Source organism: Osmerus eperlanus, chromosome 11, assembly GCF_963692335.1.
Source record: "Osmerus eperlanus chromosome 11, fOsmEpe2.1, whole genome shotgun sequence".
Lineage (NCBI taxonomy): Eukaryota > Metazoa > Chordata > Actinopteri > Osmeriformes > Osmeridae > Osmerus > Osmerus eperlanus.
In genome coordinates, this window is record NC_085028.1 from 2,736,689 (window position 1) to 2,760,369 (window position 23,681).

Sequence of the window (23,681 nt, forward strand, 5' to 3'; positions counted from 1 at the left end):
AAAAATCACATTTAGGCCTACATAAGTATTCACAGCCTTTGCCATGACACTCAAAATGGAGCTAACATTTTTCTGTACCCTTCCCCAGATTCCCAGATACAATTCTTTCTCGAAGGTCTACAGACAATTCCTTGAACTTCATGGCTCGGTTTGTGCTCTGACATAGACTGTCAAATGTGGGACATTATATAGACAGGTGTCTGCATTTCTAAATTATGTACAATCAACTGAATTTACCACGGGTGGACATCTCAAGAATGATCAGTAGAAACAGGATGCACCTAAGCTCAATTTTTTGCTAAACTTTTAAAAATGTTATCATTATGGGGTATTATGTGTAGTTTTCGAGGAAAAAAAGGAATTTAATCCATTTTGGAATACGGCTGTAACATAACAACATGTGGAAAAAGTGAAGCGCTGTGAATACTTTCCGGATGCATGTAAAAATGACCACATGCATAAACATGGTAACTGGAAACACTTTCTCTGTTGCTCAGTCAAGACATAGCTGCAGTACTTTGCCGAATTTAGTTACTTCTAGTGTAGACTACAGTACATCTACAAATGCTACCTCAAGGACACAACCAAGAGCAAAAATAAGCGTATTATGACTGAAAATCCAAATGTGAATTTTAATAAAGGGAGACAACATAAACCTATTAAACTTCTGACATCAAGGGTAAACTCAACGCCCAGAAGTGCTTTACACAATTACGTCTAATAACCAATGGTCAAATTTTAAGATGGGAAAACAGCAAGAAAAGCAAACAAATGTGTCATATCTTTTATCTTCTTCCTGGAAGGTTACATCGGCAGAATTAGAACATCTACAATATGTAATTCTTTAAATCACCATTCTGTGTTGCAAAATAAATAGAAAAAATGTACAATAGGCTGCTTAAGGTAAAACACAGTGCAACATTTTGGTCTTGAACACAATACTGTAAAGACGTCAGTCTTTGATTGTTTTTTTGGTTAATGTAGTTACATAGTTTTTTCGGAAAGCTTACCGCTTCCTGATTACGTCACTACCGGACTACATTTTCCAGCCACCCAAAACTGAATGTAACGTAGACGTGTTGTTCGTGGTTAATCAACAAAACCGGTAAAACGCAGATGCTGTAGCTTTCAATAGTTAAATATTGAGTTGCCTCTGGTTTTGATTGAGAACATATCTATTTTTCTCTTGGTAGTAAGTATTTGGCAATGGCAGGAGAAATGTCAATTTTCGGTAAGTACAGATAGAGAATTATGATGTCGTCCGCTTGGGAAATACTAGCCGTCTAATGAATATAGCCTTACCTTACCTAGCTCAAGTTAGCCAGATGTTCTTATGATGTCAAGCTACCCTAATGTTGGTCATTGATATAAGTGGTAATTTAATCTCGGAAATACTTACATACTTACATTACTCGGTAATGCAAGGCAGTGCCTACGCATCAATTACAACCTCGATAGTAGTTTGTAACCAGCACTAAAACAATGCTGAAGTCGCTTCATGTCAAGTTTATTTGATTTCCTGCTTAGAATGAGCTTAGTTAAACGGTTTAATTTGTGGTTTGACTTAAACCACACACTATTCTAAATGTCACCTATCATCATGGTTTAGGATTTGGGCAGGAAAGCCTCAATATAAATCAGTGAGTTGTTATCAAGCTCTTAATCCATGACAAAATTACTATCTTCATCAAATCAATGTGCCTTATCTCTCTCTTTTGCAGGGGGCACTATTTTGGCTCTGTTCCTTGCAGGCTATCTGGGTCAACAGTACCTGCCTCCCCCAAAGCCCAGGGTGATTGGTCTGGATCTGGGGACCACCTTCTGTTCAGTGGGGGTTTTCCACCCGGGCACAGGGGAGGTGGAAGTGATTGGAGATGAAGAGGGAAGGAAGAGCATACCCAGTGCTGTGTCCTTCACTACTACTGAGGTACTAGTGGGCCATGATGCCCAGGACCTGGCTGACAGTAATCCTCAAAACACCATCTATGATGCCAAAAGGTTCATTGGGAAGCTGTTCGAACAGGAGCTCCTAGAGCAGGAAAGTGCTCGATACCCGTTCAAGGTGTGTGATGGCTGCTCAACTACTGAACGGATCATTGTCATGTAACCAAACTAATGCCTATTCACACATTCCTCAAAGAATAGGTTATCTACCTGGGTATTGGGTAATGTTCGTTAGGCTTACAATATGTAATGTTGCGTGGCACTTTACACCGTACACTTTACTTTACACTTAATGCCATAACCAATAGTCCTGAACTATGTGTACACATTTTTCAGGTGATAAACAACAATGGTAGTGCTGAGTTTCTGGTCTCCACCAACCAAACCTTTACGGTGACCCCGGAGTTCATTGGGTCTCGGCTCCTGCTAAAGATGAAGAAGATGGCAGAACGACATCTGGGAGTGCCCATTCAGAGGGCAGTCATATCTGTGCCAGCAGAGTTTGACGAAAGGCAAAGAAATTACACTATCCGGGCTGCTAATCTAGCTGGTCAGTATATCAACTGTTTGATAACTCGTAATGTAAACAATGGCACCTTGCTCAGTGACATAGCAAAGAGTGAAATAAAAATGATTATTGGGTTACTCTCTGATGTAATAGACTGGACCCCACATTATGCTGATAGTACAGCCGTGGCCAAAAGTATTGGGAGCGACATACATTTTGTGTTTGCAAAGCTTGCTGGGCCTTGGCATTAAATGACTGCTAACATAATTTCAGTAAGTCATATCATCAGCACAGGGAAAAGTGTGAACTAGTTCTAGCCAGGTGAAATCACTCTATCATTCTGATTGGATTTTAAGAGCAGATTGACTGCTGTAAAAGAGGGGACTATTTGCATATATTGAAAATTTTCGCCCCCAAAATGCTTTACAAAATATGAAATGTGCCTTATTGTATTCCAGTATTCTATAGAAACATGTGGAAACATTTTGCTCAAATACTGAACCAGCAAACTTTGCAAAACACAACATTTGTCATTGCCAAAACGTATGGCCACGACTGTACAGTGGATCTAGAGCTAGGCGGTATAGCCTAAAATGTATATTACGGTATAATTTGAAATACGGACGGTAACGGTATATATCGCAATATTTGTTTTTTGTAAAATTTCTAGTCCATTCGTTTGAATAGAATGCAATCCACACAGTTGTGTCTAATCTACCACACTCGGCCGGATTTGGGTGGGGTTGCTTTTCCACGGAAGAAAAACTAATATGTAGCTTTCAACAGGACGTTTATGGGATCACAAGAAAACTTACTTCAATATTTTGTAGTGAGCTAGCTATAAAAGATTATTACATGGCTTAATACTCGATTCTGTTGGCCTAAAATAAACATTTAATAATTCTAATCACCTGGCATCTTTGCTTGCATGGCTACACTATTCCATGCTGCATTTTTTACATTAAAGTCCTTGTAAACCCTGTTATGCTCTTCTCCATCTGTGCAATACTTGTTATGAGGATGCGGAAGATTGCTTGCTATGTTTGCGTAGAGTGATTGCGATATTGCGTTTAAGTTCCTTACAGTAATTTTATGCTGTGAATGGAGCTTTGACAAATCTTATTTCTGGAAAGCTCTACCACTGTTACCACGGTATAGTCCAAATCCATATCGTAGGCCAAATTCATACCGGTATATTTCTATACCGTCCACCCCTAAGTGAATCCAATGTCTGACTTGTCTCCCTAACACTGACAGGGCTGGAGATTCTCCGAGTTATCAATGAGCCTACGGCTGCAGCGATGGCCTATGGGCTGCACAAGGTGGACGTGTTCAACGTGCTGGTTGTTGACCTGGGAGGAGGCACTCTAGATGTTTCTCTGCTCAACAAACAGGGGGGCATGTTCCTCACTAGAGCCATGGCAGGTAGGTGGAGAGGGAGTAATTAGTCATTACTAATGACTTGAGTCATTGTCTTTTACTTTTTGTGTTTATTGGGTGGCAACACTGTGTCTTTATCTGTTCTAGGTAACAACAAGCTAGGAGGCCAGGACTTCAGCCAGAGGCTCCTCCAGTACACCATGGAACAAGTCCACCAGCAGTATGGCCTCCCCCCCACCCTCAAAGAGGACATCCACCGCCTCCGACAGACTGTGGAAGCGGCCAAACTCAACCTCACCCTGCAGCCAAGCGTCCAGCTCCAGGTACCCCTCCACCTGGATGCCCCCGAGAGCCTGGAGGTTCCCCAAGGCTCCACTAAAGGACCAGTGCTTTTCCAAGCCGTCGTCACCCGCGAGCTGTTCGAGGAGCTCAATGCTGATCTCTTCCGGAAGATTCTGGACCCTGTCGAGACAGTGCTGGCTGAGGGCCACCTTGGGAAGGAGGAGGTGGACGAGATCGTCCTGGTCGGGGGTTCCACCAGGATTCCACGGATCAGGAGGCTGATCAGTGAATATTTTGGGAAGGAGCCCAATACGTCTGTGGACCCAGACCTGGCCGTAGTGACTGGGGTGGCCATCCAGGCAGGCATCATGGGGGGCTCCTGGCCCCTGCAAGTCAGCGCCATAGAAATACCCAACAGACTACTGCGCAAGACGAACTTCAACTGACAGCATCGCTTGCTGCAGGGAAAGATGGACTTGTTAAAATCATGTTAAAATGATGGTCTGCTGTTCAACTGACCATGCTTCTCCATATGACTAATTGTTTGCCGAGTTAACATCTCCAGCTTTATTGGGTACTGAAATGTCATGGCCCCTTTTGAAGCTTGGATACTGGAGAACACCATCTCATGTTGTATTGATTGTTATAGAAGATTTCAGTCGTGTTAAATTCAGGGAACAATATTTTTCAAATGAGGCCAGCCAATACACATGCTATTTTATTACCATTTTATTTATTTTTGTAGGTGTGAATGTGAGTGTGTATTTAATTCCCATCTCAATGTGCGTGTGCCTTTTTCTGAGGGCTGCTAAAGTTAAGCATTGTTGTGTTCACACCACTGAGAAGTTTAATAATATGCAGTCTAACAGCTTTGCATACTGAGCTTTGATAGTGTTGTAAGAAGTTAGCGTTTTGTGTGCTGATTTCTTGTCACTGTCATTGTATTTGATGAGATATTGAAAGGAAATAAGGGTCATCCCTGTTGTTGCACTTTAAAAACTAACAGTACCCATTTGTCTGTTGCTATAATGCATCTTTTTTCACACACTGGTTTAACACATGCCTAAAGTAGTTCTCAGTATTCTTCAATACTAACAGTATATTGAAGTACCTCAATGTTTCACATAAGGACCAAATGGTTACATATGGTGCCAGTTGAATGTGTTGAGAAACAAAAGTTAGTTTTATAGGAAACATGGTCAATCCTACATACTGACAAAAGAGCATAATCAGGGTTCCCAGCTTGACTTGAAAAATAATTCCATGCTACCTCCTGATTTTCCAGGTACCATATTAAGTGATGATCCATAGGCCCCTTAAGCTTTCCGCCCCCATCCGCGCCCCCCTCCCCTCACACACACAACCCCCTAGGACACCTGACTACTTACTTGACTTAAAAGATGTGCCAGTCAAGTCTACATTGTACATTGTAGATTATGGGCCCTATCTTGCACCCAGCGCAATTGACTTTGTCAACAACGCAAGCATCATTCCTAGTTTGCACTCGACGCAAAGCGGGCTTTTCTCTCCACAGACTCACGTCGGTAAATTAGGGAATGACCTTGCGCTACCGAGGGCGATTCAGAGAAAAAATGAGGCATGTTCCGGCGCAAAGTTTCCCTGGTGCTATTTTGCAGTTTCAGAAAAACAATTCCGCCACAGACCAGGAAAAACGTAGTCTAAAGTTTATGGCGCATTTTTCAGATGCTATTTTAAGGGCGCATGCTTGGCCCGTGCGCACTGCTGTCTAGGCCAGGGTCTTCTTGCTACTGCGAAGCTACTTACATTGTTTTGATTTATTGTATGGCTGTGTTACATTTCTTTCATGTCAATGATTAAAAAGATTTTCATGAGAAATCTCTGTATGTGAACTTGATGTCTTACATTTTCTTTTTAGTTTATTAACAGATTTTATTAAAATAAAATGACAGTTCTCTCTATAGTCAGAGCTCGTGCAAGTAGGTGGAACGTACGGGAGATACCCTTTCCAAAACTTGTAAGGGCGTAATAGTTTGTGAAAGACCCAGAAAAAAAATATCCGACGAGACAAAATCCCAGACAATTTTCGAATCCCTGCCAGACGTATTGTACAAAAGCATCAACTTTTTTTGGCACAAATGGAACCCCATAAAATGGAACCCCATACGGATCATCCATTTCTATCTATCTTCTGTGCTCATTAGTTTAATTTGATTACTATTTTACACATCATCCAATAAAAATGTCCAGGACAACTGTTTCAATTTCCATGTAAGTGTTCACTTTTGCTCAGTGTCCATGACTTTTCCAAACCTGGAAAATGAAAAAATAAATTCCATGGTTTCCAGGTACCGTGGGAACCCTGATAATGTGGTTACAGAATAACGATCTGATGACTCATAGGCCTATTCTAAAGCCATTATTGGTTGGTGTTGACTAAAGCAATGAGTGTTTGCACATCAGTAGCAGCTGGAATGTCTACGTGAATAATGTAGAAAGTAGTGTCACTGCAGTAATGTTATTAATATTGCTTGTGAGAATATTGATATTATTAATGTGAGGTAGTCACTAGCATTATATTTTGAGATGCCTATTATTGTATGATTGCTAAGTATCTGTTGTATTCTGTTTCTTTGCAGAACCACACACAAACATCATCTCAGGCATTTTGCAATGACACACTAATGACGCGCTAATGTTGTGGTCAATTCATCACCAAACAACGTCATTACCCGTTTGTCTGATGCTGCGGGTCAGAGAAGAAGTAGGCTGCAGCCGTTTGGCCTGGCGCTCAGCACTGCATGAGCAGTGAGCACTCAGTGGAGGAGGGAGGGGCGCGGCGGGGGCTTGAGAGCGCCGCGGAGCATGTCGGGCGAAATTCTCACAAGAACTCAAATAAATGCCCCGTCAGATATCAAAACACATTTGGGGGGAATTGATGACAGAGTAAAATATTGATGAATGAAGAAAAAATAGGGCTCCAGCAGAAGGGGCACTTTTGAGCACCACTAGGGGTCTATCTGTGCACGTGCCAATGGGTGCGCTTTTTTTGGGTTTGAGCACCCATCCATCCATCCATCATCTTCCGCTTGTCCGGGGGTCGGGTCGCGGGGGCAGCAACCTAAGCAGGGAGGCCCAGACTTTCCTCTCCCCGGCCACTTCCACCAGCTCTTCCTGGGGGACCCCGAGGCGTTCCCAGGCCAGCCGAGAGACATAGTCCCTCCAGCGTGTCCTGGGTCTTCCCCGGGGCCTCTTCCCAGTGGGACGTGCCCAGAACACCTCACCAGGGAGGCGTCCAGGAGGCATCCTTATCAGATGCCCGAGCCACCTCAACTGGCCCCTCTCGACGCGGAGGAGCAGCGGTTCTACTCTGAGCCCCTCCCGGATGACCGAGCTTCTCACCCTATCTCTAAGGGAGAGCCCGGACACCCTGCGGAGAAAACTCATTTCGGCCGCTTGTATTCGCGATCTCGTTCTTTCGGTCACTACCCACAGTTCGTGACCATAGGTGAGGGTAGGAACGTAGATCGACTGGTAAATAGAGAGCTTCGCCTTTCGACTCAGCTCCTTCTTCACCACAACGGACCGATGCAGAGCCCGCATCACTGCGAACGCCGCACCGATCCGCCTGTCGATCTCGCGCTCCATCCTTCCCTCACTCGTGAACAAGACCCCGAGATACTTGAACTCCTCCGCTTGGGACAAGATCTCCTCCCCGACCCGGAGATTGCACTCCACCTTTTTCCGGTCGATAACCATGGCCTCAGATTTGGAGGTGCTGATTCCCATCCCAGCCGCTTCGCATTCGGTTGCGAACCGCTCCAGTGAGAGCTGGAGGTCACGGCCCGATGAAGCCAACAGGACCACATCATCCGCAAAAAGCAGCGACCCGATCCTGAGGTCCCCAAACCGGACCCCCTCAACGCCCTGGCTGTGCCTAGAAATTCTGTCCATATAAGTTATGAACAGAATCGGTGACAAAGGGCAGCCCTGGCGGAGTCCAACCCTCACCAGGAACAAGTTCGACTTACTACCGGCAATGCGGACCAAACTCTGGCACCGGTCGTACAGGGACCGAACAGCCCCGATCAGGGAGTCCGGTACCCCGTACTCCCGGAGCACCCCCCACATGAGCCCCCGAGGGACACGGTCGAACGCCTTTTCCAAATCCACAAAACATGTGTAGACTGGTTGGGCGAACTCCCATGCACCCTCCAGAACCCTGCCGAGGGTATAGAGCTGGTCCACAGTTCCACGGCCAGGACGAAAACCACATTGCTCCTCCTGAATCCAAGGTTCGACAATCCGACGGACCCTCCTCTCCACTGCTGCAAGCCTGCTACACAGGCTTGCATCCACCCAGGCTAGCTATGCAGGCTTGCTACACAGGCTTTCATCAACACAGGCTAGCTATGCAGGCTCACTACACAGGCACAGACACACCAGACCTCCAGGTTTGTACTGAGGCACAGACAAACCAGACCTCCAGGTTTGTACTGAGGCACAGACACACCAGACCTCCAGGTTTGTACTGTGGCACAGACACACAAGACGTCCAGGTTTGTACTGAGGCACAGACACACCAGACCTCCAGGTTTGTACTGAGGCACAGACACACCAGACCTCCAGGTTTGTAATGAGGCACAGACAAACCAGACCTCCAGGTTTGTACTGAGGCATAGACACACCAGACCTCCAGGTTTAAGACTAAGACTGGACTCAGTCAGTCTTGTCCCAGTAATTTGACCCAGAGGAGCACCCATTGTCACTCTCTCTACTTAAACGTATCAGTAGGCCGTCCTACTGGCTCCCAGACATCTTGAATGTCTTGGCGATGGACTTGCGAAGCGCACGGAACATTCGTACGTGTAGAGGATGTCTAGGGGGCTCCTGCTTGGTCTCGTGGTCCTTCGACAGCTCCAGATTGGCAGGCGAACCACACTTAGCCCCTGTGACAAGACAACATTTTAAATTGGTGAATTTGAAGTTAGGCTTTGTCAGAGTAATTACACAAATCTACAGGATCACTTTGTGATTAATTAAGGATGACAAGCAGTGGTGGTCGCTCACCAGGTGTGATGTGAGAGCTGGGGGGAAGCTCCTCCTGGGCTGAGGGCTTCTTGGGCTCCGTCTTTCTCTTCAGAAACTGCAGGGGAAAACACAGAACATGCTGGAATCTATGGAAACTATGACAACACCTCTCAGTCCACCAAAGCATCAGGATTTAGAACCACAACAGCCACTCAGTCCCAACACTGCCTCTTCATTCTATACATGCTCCAATACATGAATAACCAACCCATGGTCATTCATTCTGTACTCATACGATATACTATAATCTCTGCTCTATAAGCTCTATTACATAAATAACCCACCTTGTTCTTGAACAGCTTGGCTTTCTTCGGCAGGCTCCACCACTTCAAGCCCTTCTTAGCCTTTCTCGTCTCTCCTGCAGAGGTCGACGCTGTCCCAGCATCCATGATGACCGCTGCAGGGCTGAGCTCACCGAGATCTTCCCCAGGACACGGAGCTGCAGCAGCAGACTCACACAGAGTGTCCATCACTCTCTCCGTCAGGATCCTGACCGTGCGGTCCAGGGTCTCCTGGCAGGCCAGGCTGGAGGTCGAGGGAAGGTTCAGCTCAAGGCTCTTCTGCAGCTGACTCTTAACCGAGTTCTTAGCATAGCTGTGGATGAGCTCCTGTCTGGAGGGCATCGGGGGGCTTTCTGGCAGCATCAACTCTGACGTGCTTCTGGTGGAGCCCACGGGGCTCTGAAGATGCAGGCCGGTGGTGGCTGTCTGCCGGCGAAGCCGACGGACGTTGGCGAGCAGACTCTCTGAGGCGGTCTTGATCTGGAGCTCGTCCAATCCGGCGGAGTCCAGTCCTACGGCGGCGATGGAGTCTGTTGGACCCTCTTCGTCCTCACATAACTGGCTGAGATTCTCCAGTATGGAGTCCAAAAGGGCACAGGTCAGGAGGCCGTCCTCACTCCTCTTCAGTTCAGCAGTGGAGCACTCTGAAGCTTCTACTTCTGCTCTCATGGCACTGAGAATCACCCCAAGGGTCCTCTTGGTCCAAGAGATGGACGCCTTCGGAGGGATGATCTCAGATACACGTTCTTGAAGAGCCGACAACTTGTCTGCAGATTTCTGCAGGGTCCTCAGTGTGCTGTCATAAAGCTGCTGGCTGGAGGAGTGGACCTGCTCCCAGAACTTCATGCCACCAGATCTCGTCTTTGCTGAGGCCCTGTGCTGCTCAACCACCTCATGGAGATCGTCTAGGATAGCACCAAGCAGGTTCTCACAGTTCTCAGAGGAGACCAGCAGAGATGGACGCTCTGAGCTCTCTGGATTGGCCGCATGGGGTGAGCCACGAGGGTTCGCCGGCTGGCGAGAGAGCTTCTGTGTTGCTCTCCTCAAGGCCTGCTGGAACACATCTTTCCCTTTGGTCGCGTACTCTTTTATGATCGTTCCCACTCGCGTGTCATGAGCCAGGCTCTGCCCAGCTGCGGGTGGGCCCTGAGGACATAAAAAAATCAAGGTCTCCAGGACCTCGGTGGTTCTGTGTCCACTCCCTGGCAGGAGGGAGTCAACAAACAAAGAGCGGTAGATGTGGGAGAAGGACATCTCCGGACGCCTTAGGATCAGCGAATGATCCAGGATGGCTGAGATGCCTTGGACGAGCTCATCGATTTCCACTTCCTCTACGCCCTTGTTTAGACAGGCCAACATCTGTTCGTTGGCCAGCTGCTGGAGTTTGGTCAAGCCTTCGTTCTTCACACTCTCCCGATAGCAGAACTCACTACTTATGGCTCTGCAGGCTGCTGTCACCGTGTCGACAGACCGGATCAACAGAAGCCTGATGAGAGACGGGGGCAAACTTTCCAGAGACGTCTCGTTCATCAAAGAGACGCTCTTGTCCGCCGTCACATCTCCCATCCTGGAAGAGCTCACCAGGGGGGCCAGTTTGGCCGCTGCCTTGCACACCATCTTCTTGGCTACAGAGGAAACATCCAATGCGTCCCATCCTGTAAGGGAGGAGCTGTTCCCTGCTCTGGATGATGAAGACAGCAACTCAACAGCACTCTTCACGGATTCAATGATCCCATCGACCAGGTCACTGGCCAGGGAATGTCCAGAGCCACCGCTCCCCAGATAAGGGATCATGACCAAATCTTCAGTTCTTGATTGGCTGGATGGCGATGTGGACGAGCCCTCCTTCCTACACGGCCCAAACTGCTCCTCCAGCTTCTGCTCCACAGCCTGGACAACGTTGGTCCTCGGCATGGTGGTCAGGAGCTCTCCAAGGGACCTTCCAGAAGACCGACTGCTGCTCCCTGACCTCCTCAGCAGCGGTAGAGTCTGCACGTCGGCACAGACAGCAGAGAGGAATTAGCTCACCGAGGAAAAGGTAACAGGCCCTTGAGCTTCTTCTTGGATTGCGGCCCTGGCTGCTAAGACGTTGTCGATGACCGGCACGATCACCTCAGCTGCCACAGAGCCCAGACTGGCCTTGGCCTCCACCTGCAGATCCGGAGAGGGGGTTCCACTCTGTCTGCTGAGCGCCACGTGGCTTTCTGTGTCAGCCTGCAGCATGGAGGACACTTTGGTCAGCATCTCCTGGGATAGCAGCCCAGCAGCTGATCTGCTGCAGGTCTGGGCGCCTGGAACATCTCGGCTGGCGTCCAAGCGAGGCAGCATGTCTGGCAGCCTGTTGTTGATCAGCTGCAACACCGCACTGATCACAGAGATGGGCAGCTTGGTGTGGCTCGACAGGGCTGAGGAGCAGGCCGTCTTCATCTCCCTCTGGCTGCCAGACATGGTGCTGCTGCTGGCTGTGCTGGGGGGCATTCTCTCCACTCCACTGACCCCCTGGGAAGTGGACGCAACCTCCAGGGCTTCCAGCTGGTCTTTTGACCCAGTGGCGGGTACTGAAGGAGGGGGCAGATCCGAGGGCCCGACCAGGTCCATGTCCTCCAAACTTAGAGGCCTCACGGTCAACACCCTGATGAAGGTCCCCTTGTCTCCAGACAGACTCCCCTCTCTTCCCTCGTTCACCCCGGGCTGAGATGAGTCTTTCTTATCTTTCTCCATGTCTCTTTCTCAGAGACTGCCTCAGGTCACACTTGCTGCTGTCCGATTTGAGAGAGAGGCTTTCACACCTGACCCCTGAAAAGACAGACTTTTTCAAAGAACACAGAGAATATAATTACTTTTTCAGAATAATCTAATGTCTACCTACATATATACATGAGAACATTGTCCTGGAAATTTAAACCTTACTGAAAAAGTTGTTACAACTTGTAAGGTGCAAAACAATCAGAACATTTACTTACAAAAATATTTCTGTGTTCCAATACGATTTTGTCAAGGTGAAAGCGTCGCAAAGATCCAAATCCTTGTCCAAGAAAATCACGTAAGACTTGAGCACAGTTATCAGAACGGCCTTTTGTAGTTTATTTGATGAATTATGTCATAATACAGCAAACGTCATCAAACAGCAGACAGCACAATTTGAAGATAGCGCTATTTACTATAACACCTCAGAGAATAGGCTACAATAACTTTTTAAGATTAATGTATAAACTACCTTCATATCTACCAGCGAACATCGTCTTTTAAATTGAAACCTTACAACTTTAAAAAGTCCCCATATCTCCTAGGTGCAAAACAATCTGAACATTTACTTACATTACAATATTGCTGTGTTCCAATACAAATTCGTCAAGGTAAAAGCGTCGTAGAGATCCAAATCCTTGTCCAAGAAAATATTCAATAGGAAATGAGAGCAGTGATCAGAACGGCCTTTTATAGTTTATTTGATGAATTACGTCATAATACAGCAAACGTCATCAAACAGCAGATGGCGCTCTTTACACCTGGTCTGTTTAGAGTCCAGGCCATGGTCTGTTATCAGTGTTAAACAGGGGCGAACATTTAATTGTAGCTACATGAACTGTTTTAAATCACGTTTTGAAAAGTGAAAAATGTGTACCCCCCACCACACATTTTGCATCAAGAAAAATATATTTAACAGCGGTATCCACTGTTATAAAGATTCTAAAAAGCTGTCCCACCCACATTGGAAAATAAACCGACGACGTTGTTGTTCCATATTGCCTTATTTAATTTGCCCATTTAGACGAATCAGGTTTATTTCGACTGGATATCATTCACAGACGCTTCACCTTTACACATTAGAAGGCAATAGGGTGATTTCAGAGGCTCCAGTAGACTTACAAAAAAGCTGTTAGATCACCCCAGTGGTGTTTCTGTAAATGGTTTTAGGGCTTAGGAAAATGTTCATGTTGGAATGAAATGGGAATACACAGTAGTTTAGGAGCTACACACTTTCAAACATAACATGATCTGCTCTCTCACTCAGGCAGCATTTTCAGGTAATGTGGGACAGCTTGTGTGGTAAAGTGGGACAGTCATCGTCTGTCAGCCTATCGCTAATATTAATAATAATTAGTTTATATACAACAATGCAACCGTGCAAGGGTGTGGCAAGATGTAAACCTTAGTGATCTGCTGTCTATGTGGTAGCTAGCTAGTCATGATGCGTTAGCATTTCGTTGGACTAGCGTTAGTGGTCACGCCTACAAGTTTGAAAGCGCTGGGTCGGCAGTTAAAGTTGTTCTTTAGTTGGGAACTTAATTGCAGTGTGATGCATTGGTATTAAAAATGTGAGAACGGTCGAATTAAATTAATTTTATAGCATAAACAAAGCATTACTAGATGTCCCACTTTACCTGAAGAATGCTGTCACATAAAACCTTTTTTGTTGCTAACAAAGCATTATTTTACACATTTGTGTGTGTTTCAATCAGTGGTTAAACCCCTTCATTATGCTGCCACAATTATTAACGCTGATTTGCAAGGAATGCAAGAACAGTTAGATAGCGAAAACACCTAGACTAACTACTGTAACCATGTAAACTAGTTTAGTTTGCTAACGCAAGAGCACCTGCTTCTCTCCAGTTCTTTCAATAGATAATCTACACAGGCGTTAGCAATAGGCTAGACTGCTATTCGTTTTCTGGCTATTTTTTCGTAAGCTTCCCTTCTAAGTCTCTAGCTAGCTAGAGTCATTTGCTAAGTAAGGTATGTTGATGTGATATTTGAAACGTATTTAGCTAGAAGTGCACTAGTGGGCCCCTAGTGCAACACAAGAGAATGTTCATTAAAATGACTGCTACAGTACTAGGTATTTCAGGACAGGCTGCTCCTACCGTATTTTTGGTGTGGCGTTTAATCGAGGGCAGCGTTTAATCGAAAAAAAAACGGTATATTAAACTGTAATTTCATGTGCTCTTGGGGGCCCTCTGGTGGCCATGGGGGCCCTAAGCAGCTGCTTAGTTCGCTTATGCCTTGGGCCGGTGTTGGACCGAATTCTCACTCCCCCGCAGAATCCCACTACTGTTGCTGTCTTACATCATGGGTCTGCAGGACCATCGACCCACATTTTCATTGGTGTGATTATGATATTCATACAAACATAAACGCCACCGGATTGTAACGCCTGTTGATAACATTGTTTATTATCAGCAGAAACGACACCGAACGCCTCCAGAGTTGTGGTCACCTTGGTGAAGTAAGGAAAACGAAACTTTTTCTTACAGGCTTTTATGAGGGTGGCTGAAAGGTCACTCTCAGAAACTTACTCAGAAAGCGATTGAATTAGACAAATCCTGGTAGCAAATGTAAACTGACAAACATGCTCAAAACATAGGATAATTGTTTAAATTTACAATACAGTTCTTTATTGGGAACTCGTGCCAGGTGACAGACGCTTTAGCCACAAACGGACCAGCCTCCAACGAACGCCGAAGTTTATCATGATCAGGTGAGACCACCGTAATGGTGAATACTTAATGTTCATTACGTTCCCCTATTTGTTCGACAATAGCCTTGTCTGAAACCAGGAGAAGGATGTTTGCTGACTGATCAATGAATAACCCTGGCTTGTTTATTCAACTGAAACGTGCCTCACTAAATTAAAATTCAATTTGTTTCATTAGCATAAATGTTCAGGTTAAACAATATTGCCAAAGCATTTTCAACACATATCAGGGAATCTAACTCTCATCTATCATAAAACAAACACCAATATAAACATGATGTCATATTTACTGTAGCTATTCTAACAAAGTCTTGTATTTCAGAGAGGAGCTTACTGAGGTGCTGTGTCAGTACAGGTCAGACACCCTGAGCCACATAGCCACTCTGAGGGACTTCTGTGACAGGCATTCAAAATGGAGCCTTCACAGGGAGACAGAGCTGGAGATGATGAGACATCAAGGAAAGAATCAACCTGACTTTCAAGCACGTCAGAGAGTCTCCGAACAGGTGGAAGGCGCTGGGAGAGTACTTGAAGAGTGGCCTGACGCAGGTGACAGCAGGCAGGCGATGGGAGGAGCTGGAGAAAGTGTTGAAGGACACCCTGGCCGGGCTGGAGGAACTGGACCACTTCCTGGATGCTGTGGAGAGGCTGGCGGTCACTTCTGTGTTTGTGTTCGATGAGGAGTGTCCATTTGGTGACCAGGAGGTGAGCCCTGCCGGTGTCCGTGATGTCATCACTGCATCACAGAAAATCTGCCATCTCCTTGTTGGTTTCAAGAAAAATGCACCGGCCTTCTTTCTGCCCAGCCTCTTCAACAGAGGTGTTGGCTATCCAGCTCGATTCATACATATGCAACACCCAGCAGCTCTGTGACAAGTAAGAGAGATCGTCGTAGTCTGTTACTGTAGCCCCAGCTTGCTGGATCAGGATGCAGGGCTACATTACATCTTTATTATTCTTATATTATTACATAATCTTAACTTCCTTTTTCCCAATTCAGATTGATGACAATATCAGAGATTGAGAGTAAATCTAGGTAAGACCTGCTGCTGACATGCATTTGTAACCTGTTTTAGTGTTTTATTGTTGCTGCCTAAAAAACAGTAGGTCTGCTATGTTTTATTCAGACTTCAACGGGTTCATGTTTTGTTTTCTTCATCAGTCAGCTGAGAAAGAAAAAGGAAAATGTCGTGCTTGGGGATGTGAGTGACGCATCCGTGCTGAATATGCTCGTCCATCTCACATACCTCATTGATGTCAGGTGAGCAGAACTCCCACTTCTATTTTATATCTGGGCTCACGGTAGCTTTCTGACTCTCTCAGGACCAACCAGAACTTCAGACTGGTTTTCCTGTTCCATGAGGAAGCTGAAAACTTCATCAAACTCTTCATCCAGAGCGAGCCCAGAATGTTGCAGTTTCTCACTGACCTGGAGGGGAGCGCCGTCCAGCTAGACAACATGAAGCGTGGGGCCCAGATCTCCACTGTGGCAGGCAGCTCTGTGGGGGCGATTGGAGGGGTCCTGTCCATCGTGGGTCTGGCTCTGATCCCCGTCACAGCAGGCGTCTCCCTGGGTCTCACCCTTTGCTGGCGTGGGCATGGGGGTCACCAGTGGGGTCAACAGCTTGGTCACCACAGCCACAGAGATGGGCGTCAACGCCACTCATCAGAAGAAAGCCAACGAGTTGTTCCAGAGTTTTATGGATGACGTGCAGAACCTCCAGGGGTGCCTGGAAAGTGTGGCCAAAAGGAAGGCCACAAAGGTTTCCATGGTGAGGAAGAGGGATGTGGCCATGGGAGCAGGGAAGATCGTGGGGACACTTGGTGCCATTGGAAAAGGAGTCGACTCCTTGATCGATTGTACCTCAGGTTTAAAACCTCTAAAGACTGGGGATGCGATTGCTGACCAGGGACAGGCCGCTAAAGGGACGCCCCTCGCCCTCACTAAGGCAGCCCGGGGGGGGTTCATTGCTTTCAACGCCCTGTTCATTGGCCTGGACGTGTTCTTCATCTGCAGGGCAGCATCAGCCTGGCCAAGGGCAGCAAGAGTGAGGTTTCCCAGCTCATCCGGGCACGAGCACGGCTCTGGCGCTCTGAACTGGAGTCATGGCAGAAGATCCACGACTCCCTGCAGAGAGGTCTGCTAACGTTCCAGGACAGCGAGAACCTGCTGAAGATGCCCTTTTACCCTGTGGAGATGAAGATAAACCCGTAGCTGTTCTTTGGCCTAAAACAATTTAGTCGCTCATGCATTCCAAAATTACATTGGAATCCTTTGATAGCAAACAAACGATATAAATACTATATACCCTGGCTACTGTTGTCATATTGCATATCCTAAAAGATTTATGGAATACATTTGGATGTTTTTGTTGTAATTTAACAACATTCAACCAGAGATTTTGTACTGTATTTAAAATCAGCAATCTTGTACTAAAGACATATTTTCTATGTTAATGTTGAAACTGTTTGAATGACCTGATTTTCAGGTAAATAAAATTCCATTCCTGAGAATGTTTTCAGCTCTTTCTACTATGCAGAGCAAATTGTTGGAACAGAAAATACAACTCAAAATCAAATCATAATCAACCCATTCAAACTAACATTTATTTTCCCATACATATGTAATTTGCAAGACAACACAAAGCATCCAAAACAAATATGTAGTACAATAAAGGACACTCATAAATACAGACTGGCATTACTAAAAAAAACAACCTTCAAGGTCACTATGGGATTCAGGTCAAACTTTACATAATAAACACAATACCAGGAAAGAACTTTGGTACCAGAAGCATTTTAATGTTCACTTCTGAGGCACAATAATACCAATGGGAACCATTGTAATATAGCCTACCATAACAGCTTATAGCAACTTTCACAGTCAAGAAACTCCACTTTATTTATTAATATCTTGTTACCCTTTAAAACAGTAGATATGAGATGAAGCATTTTTTGTTTTCTAAAACCACAAAGATACATTTGAATTATGAAGATGTTCAGCAAAGAACAGAGATTATTACTTGACTTTGATCACTTCACCACTATTGCTATTATGCATCACGATCACGTTTCAAATCAAATGTCTCAATCGTCCATAGCATCTAAAAACAACCATTTTGTGCAGTTACCTGTAAGCACACGAACACGCCAACTGCACACTTCTAGTAAAATGTCTACACAGTCGTAATACGCACAATACATTATACACATTCTTTAAAAAAATACATTCACAAACTCAAAAAGAATAACTTCACAAGTCATCCTGTAGACATTTTACCAACCCGACACAAGAGCTCAGCTCACAGGTCACTTGATATTGTTACTACATGCATGAAGGAAATGTTCCATGTCTGTTAAAATAATTGTTACAGCTTGTAAATATTTCACTCTGAGGAGAAGGCAAGACCTCTGTAAACAGTTTGTGTTTTTGTTCTTATTTTTTTTTATATAAAGTTAGTTTACTGCACTGGTGTGCCAAAACAAGGCAGGCACACGCTACACATCAAGATTCATGCTGAAATATTGGTTCAAGAAATACAAAATAAGTTGAATAGCATTTTGCCATATGACTGTCTGCAGTGCATACCATAAAGTGACAGATCTGAGAAACCACCAAAAGATCAGAACCACCAGTAGAGCTTATAAGATTAAGACATTTCTTTGAAGAAGCAAGCATGGGAAACTGATGTGCTTCCAAAACAACTAGAAGATGGAGTGGAGTCCACATATTTTGGCTAATCAGTTCAGCAATAAAAAGTGCTTGTGGTCCCACATATGACAAGTGAAAGCAATACTTATTTACAGAATGCACACTAAGCAATGGATGGGTGGTGACCAGGTTTTCAGCAGAGATACAGCAGTCTCTCAATGAATCAGTAGCACAGAGCAATAGACTGAAAACGACGTGGATGCACTGAATGAGAACCAAAACTATCTTACAATCAAGTTACTTGGAGATCGGTTCCTCCCCCTCCTAGTTTTCGGTTCCCTCCTGCTACAGTAGAGCAGTGTGTCTGTCAGTAGATTCCCATTGGGTGAGTTTGAGTCAGTGAGAGATGCCTTGGTTGGTGTAGTAGTCATCATAGCCGTTTTCCATGTACTCCTCAGCACTGCTCACTCCATTGCTCACCTCTGGGGGGCACCAGATGAAAGGGAATTCAGTTAGCACAATCTTTCCATCCACATATGCTCTCTCTTGGCAGTAAATAAATCAGTACACCATATCAACAGCTTGGCACTACAACAGTGCAACTCAGTCAAAACATGACCATAGAAGCTTCCGGATTTTAAATTAAGCCTACACTTTCGTGAAGGCTTTTTGTACTGATCATTGATCAGTGAATACCCTTCGTCTGACTCACCTTTCATCCCCCAGCACAACTGGCTGGAGAACCAGACTGGGCTGTCTACAAGCCCTGACCCCCTCACACACGACGAAGGGTTCTGACGGGTGACGGAAGGGAAGGCAGAGGGAAGGAGGGAGGAGGGCAGCGGGGCGGACAGAGACTGGGGAGGGGAGGGATGGAGGCATGAAGGGATGGAGCGAAGCGCTTGTCGCCGGAGGAAGATGGACAGATGGAGAGGAGGTGGAGAGGAGGTGGAGGTGGTGGTCGCACACACAGGATGAGGCTGCTACTGCGGCCGACCTTGTAAGGGAGGAGGACATTCACAAATGCTCAGAGAGATGCATGCTGGGATCGGATCATACACAGACAGCGTCCAGACACTCTGAAACGGTTCCCACTCGTCCATCTCCATTAGATATGCACCTATCAAGCCAGCAAACTTATTTAGCACCGAGACAGGACAGGAAGACGTGTCGGATTATATTGCAACCACAGACACACCACAACAAACACGTGAGGACAGGAGAAACGGACACGGATGGACGACTTCACGCGGTCCATCCATCTCGCCTTACCAGAGAAGATGAGCTTTTCTTTCATGATGTTGACATCTCTGCTGGCCCTCCTCACGGCAGCACTCAGCATGATCTGTTCAGGGTTGTAGCTGCGCATGCCACTCATCCTCCACCTGCAGGCGAACCACACCGGAGGTCAAGAGTCATGCTGGGACAGCGAGGCGTAACCAGGGTTACTGCTGCCTACGATCACAAATTACGGGGTCGACAATGTGGAGCTACACTAGGTCGGTCATTTTGTTCTAGTTTTCACATGGAGTCAGTCAATTTATGAGATTCTAGTTTTATTGGTATGAATGAGCACATTTAACAGACAGAAATTTAGGGGTAAATTGAAATGATGCTGGCAGCTTTGACGTCCTGACAACAAATATTTGCAATTCACATTGATTGTATTTGATTTTGTAATCTGACAACATGTCAGTTCATACCTTCGGAGACAGGAATCTATAAAGAACAGACTGAAAGAGATTGGAACCTTTGCATCACAAATTACACAGACATCCGTTGATGGAAGCTTCCGGGCTTCAATAAAGGGATTCCCTGATGACTGTACTGTAACGCATTTGTAATATTGTCTGTCTACAAATGATAATGTACCCAGGCACTTAAAGAAAACGGCAAACGAGAAACTTGTCCGAATCCAACAAAATAAATAAAAACTCAGTTGTTTCTACGTCAACAAGCATTCCCTAATTTACTAAAGACTTGCAAGCCGTTCATTTTATAAGATGAACTGTAAATCTTTAGCAAGTGAGTAATGGCCCAGTCACTTTTAGCTGTGTGGGTAAAAGCACTGCTTGTTGTGATGCGTGGTGTAAAGATGTATGCCAAGATGCAGGGGGTAGATGGCTTGCTATGTTTTTAGCCCCTCTAGAGGGGATAAGAAGTGGCAGCAGAGTAGTTGACAACGATACAGGTGAGTGAGTGGCAGAAAGGAGAGAGAGAGATAGAGATAGAGAGAGACAGAAAGAGACCAAGTGAGATAGAGACAGAGAGAGAGTGAGGGAGATAGAGAGAAAGAATCTGGAGATGGCTAGAAATAAATTGGTGGAGATGCTAAAAGGACAGAGAGCGAAGAATTGCTCCGGAAGAAGAAATGAAGGTAGGAGAGACGGAGAGAAAGTGAGATCCGCTGAAATGAAGGAGCATTGAGGGGTCAGCAGAGGTGACCTAGTTACCTGATCATGTGATAGCTGAGAGATGCCAGAATGCAGCAGAGAGGAGGAGGAGGAGCATGCACATCAGGCAGAGCAGAGAGGAAGAGGAAGAAAGTAGGAGGAGGAAAAAAAAGGACAAAAGAAGGCGGAGACAATAGAGGTCATATTAGAAGCTGGTAGCGGCTAGCATTTAGCTTAGCATAGCAAACCCACACTATTAGGCCTTAGACACACAGGGATCTCGACATCCATCCAGAGAGATAAATAAGGCTTGGACAGAAAGTTGTGACAGAACTCAAAGGATTAAATTCTGTTGTTTCCATATATCGTTTCATATTTATAAGCAGCACTGAAAAAATAACTGAATGAAACTGAATGAAAACTAAGAAGCTATTTCTTTGATTGGGTCAACAACCCTTGGGAGCATATTCTGCAGGTTTCCAATGACTAAACCAGAGTAAAAATGATGTGTCACCCCTCCCTCCAGTCAGGGTTTCACCCATTTGCTGGGAAATGACTTGTTAATAACCATTTAACAATAACATGTATTCCCAGTAGACTCAACAACAATACTTTTGCCAGCCATTAAAAGGAGGCTATCAGCAACTCTGAACAAGCTGGAGCTGCACACAAATTAAAAAAGGCCTTCAAACGTGAAACTAAAGTCAACAACTACAGCCTTTATCAGAAAAAGCCTATCAGCCTTTATCAGAAAACCAGTCACTGAATAATGTTACTATGTATGCAATGTCATGTGCTAATTATGTGTTTGTAGTACATAACTGTGGTTGTGTTGGTGTGTAATTCAGCACCAGAGGAGTAAAACACAGCTGTGCGTGTGTGTGTGTGAGGCTGAAGGGTGTGCGAGTTTAGCTGAGACGCTGATTGAAATGTATGTGAAGGGTGCCTAGAGGCACTGTGGCAGTAATTACCAGTAATTAACATAGAGAAAGAGAGAGAACTAGATAAGAAAGGGAAGGAGAAAGAGAGAGCAAGAGAGCGAGCATATTTCATAGTCTTGTGCTCTTCTGTCTACATTCCTCCTCCCTGATGCCTTTTATCGTTCAACACACAAAATCCTTTCTGTTAAGCAATAATATTGAAAACGCTCACTTACTTTTGGAATACAAATATTCCTATAACTACCGCGAAGGAGATGAGGTCGGCTGCCACCCAGATCAGGCAATATTCATCTGGACTCTGGAACGACACGGACAATAAATCAGCCTATACCACTAGATGTCGACGTCCACAAAACAAACAGAGCATGAAACTCCGAAAATGACGTAACAGTGGATACTATATAACTAGGTAGGATGTCGGACTAAATGTGTTTTGCTCATGCGTGCCAACTGAGTGGGCGCAAAATGTACATGAGCTCCGTCATATGGAACTCGTGGGAGAGTCTCTCTCCGTTTGAAGTTGCGAGCAGGCGGGGCTGGCAGATGCCATGCTAGCCACACTCTCACCCCAGCCTGGGAGCTCCCTGCTAGTGCCCATTATGCCATCACAGAGAGGGGCATGGGAAGGCCCTCTGTGCATGTTTACAACCATGTATGTGTGCGGGTGGGTTTTGATGTGTATGTAAAGCAAGCGTGGGGTGTGTTGTTGTGTACAGGTGTGTGTTTGTGTGTGTGTGTGTATCTTACCATTAGCCAGATGGGGTAAGGCACCTTTTTGAGGATGTGTGGGGCTTCAGAGGAGACAGAGGAGACCCCACTACACCACAGCACAGAGTAGAGCCAGGGCTCATTGACCGTGTACAGGCTCACACTGATGTTGCTCCTAGAGAAATCCCTGCTTGGCAGAGAGCACATACAGTTAAACACGTCTGACACGCACATACACACAAGCAAACACTCCCTGATGCTCAAACACGCAATAGCACACAACCCTTAGCTCTCATCACATCCATCTTCAAGGTATGTGGAGATTAGTGATTGCGCGTGTGCGACCACCTTATGTCCCGGGCGCTGGCCTGGTTGTAGCGGAGCAGCAGCCGGCTGATGCCCTGCTGCTGGAGGTCTGAAGGAGGGAGCTTCTCCATGGACGTCTGCAGCAGACCCGGAGCCTCCCTCCTCACCACGCCCCGATCCTCATCTGGGGTCCACATCACCTGCGCACACACAACTTTATAAGAATACTATATGCGGGACATCCCCATCATCCCCTTATCAAACTCTAATCCTCATCAAGGCTACAGCATTCAAACTAGGACACAAATCTTAGTCCGGGGGCACAGTGTGCGCGTGGCCAGTTCTCACCAGGTTCTGGGGCACCCCCGCCCGCCGTACGGCCTCCAGAGTGTCATTGATCCAGCTGTGGTGGCAGGGGTGCTTGGGCGGGGGCCTCCTCAGGGTGAACACCACGGTGGTGTTGTGCGGGGCGGCCAGCCGCAGCAGCTGCTCCAGGCTGCAGATGCTCTGGTTGGCCGCCTGCCTCAGCTCCCGCTGGGACAGGGAATGCACCGTCCAGAATGGGTCTTCCTGGAGGGCGCGCACACACACACAAAATTAGTCGCTGTGATTACTCTGGAAAAGCAGTCAGACTTTGTTTCTTGGGATGTTGGTTCGAATGAGATGCGATGGAAAATGAGAGGGATATTGGGTACTGGAACAAAGTCTGGCCTGGTCATTTTGTGGATGAAGGGGAATTGTAA

The 23,681-nt window shown here is 46.0% G+C and overlaps 3 protein-coding genes and 1 pseudogene across 8 annotated transcripts in view; 2 read left to right on the top strand and 2 right to left on the bottom strand.

Moving 5' to 3' along the window:
- The first annotated feature begins 1,059 nt into the window (after window positions 1-1,059).
- Window positions 1,060-4,843, top strand: hspa13 (heat shock protein 70 family, member 13). Its single transcript, XM_062473068.1, has 5 exons — window positions 1,060-1,231; window positions 1,722-2,062; window positions 2,281-2,494; window positions 3,710-3,877; window positions 3,980-4,843. Exons 1-5 carry the CDS (start codon window positions 1,207-1,209, stop codon window positions 4,558-4,560), a joined length of 1,329 nt encoding a protein of 442 aa, XP_062329052.1. The 5' UTR covers window positions 1,060-1,206; the 3' UTR covers window positions 4,561-4,843.
- Window positions 4,844-8,654: 3,811 nt separating this feature from the next.
- On the bottom strand, window positions 8,655-12,866 carry LOC134029085 (uncharacterized). Of its 2 annotated transcripts, none has more exons than XM_062473066.1 (5): window positions 12,784-12,866; window positions 12,429-12,490; window positions 9,469-12,274; window positions 9,164-9,239; window positions 8,655-9,042 (listed from the first exon to the last, which is right to left on the bottom strand). In XM_062473066.1, exons 3-5 carry the CDS (start codon window positions 11,377-11,379, stop codon window positions 8,894-8,896), a joined length of 2,136 nt encoding a protein of 711 aa, XP_062329050.1. In that variant the 5' UTR covers window positions 11,380-12,274; window positions 12,429-12,490; window positions 12,784-12,866; the 3' UTR covers window positions 8,655-8,893. The 2 variants fall into 2 exon arrangements, with proteins under 2 accessions (XP_062329050.1, XP_062329051.1); XM_062473067.1 differs by having other exon boundaries at window positions 12,429-12,514; window positions 12,784-12,854.
- Window positions 12,867-14,698: 1,832 nt separating this feature from the next.
- Window positions 14,699-17,356, top strand: LOC134029327 (uncharacterized; annotated as a pseudogene).
- A 171-nt stretch (window positions 17,357-17,527) lies between these two features.
- Window positions 17,528-23,681, bottom strand: part of gdpd5b (glycerophosphodiester phosphodiesterase domain containing 5b) — a 44,209-nt gene continuing 38,055 nt past the window's right edge. Inside the window, exons 11-18 of one of the 5 annotated variants that reach the window (XR_009931579.1) lie at window positions 23,287-23,508; window positions 22,981-23,138; window positions 22,672-22,819; window positions 22,140-22,222; window positions 21,044-21,058; window positions 19,863-19,975; window positions 19,303-19,587; window positions 17,528-19,072 (exon numbers count right to left, since the gene is read on the bottom strand). Coding sequence is in view for 3 of the 5 variants with exons in the window: in XM_062472623.1 (XP_062328607.1) it covers window positions 18,987-19,072; window positions 19,863-19,975; window positions 21,044-21,058; window positions 22,140-22,222; window positions 22,672-22,819; window positions 22,981-23,138; window positions 23,287-23,508 (825 nt within the window). In the remaining 2 variants the exon portion in view is untranslated. Of the gene's footprint in view, window positions 19,588-19,862; window positions 19,976-21,043; window positions 21,059-22,139; window positions 22,223-22,671; window positions 22,820-22,980; window positions 23,139-23,286; window positions 23,509-23,681 lie in introns of all 5 variants that reach the window. The other 4 variants (XR_009931580.1, XM_062472623.1, XM_062472625.1 and 1 more) reach the window with 4 other exon arrangements.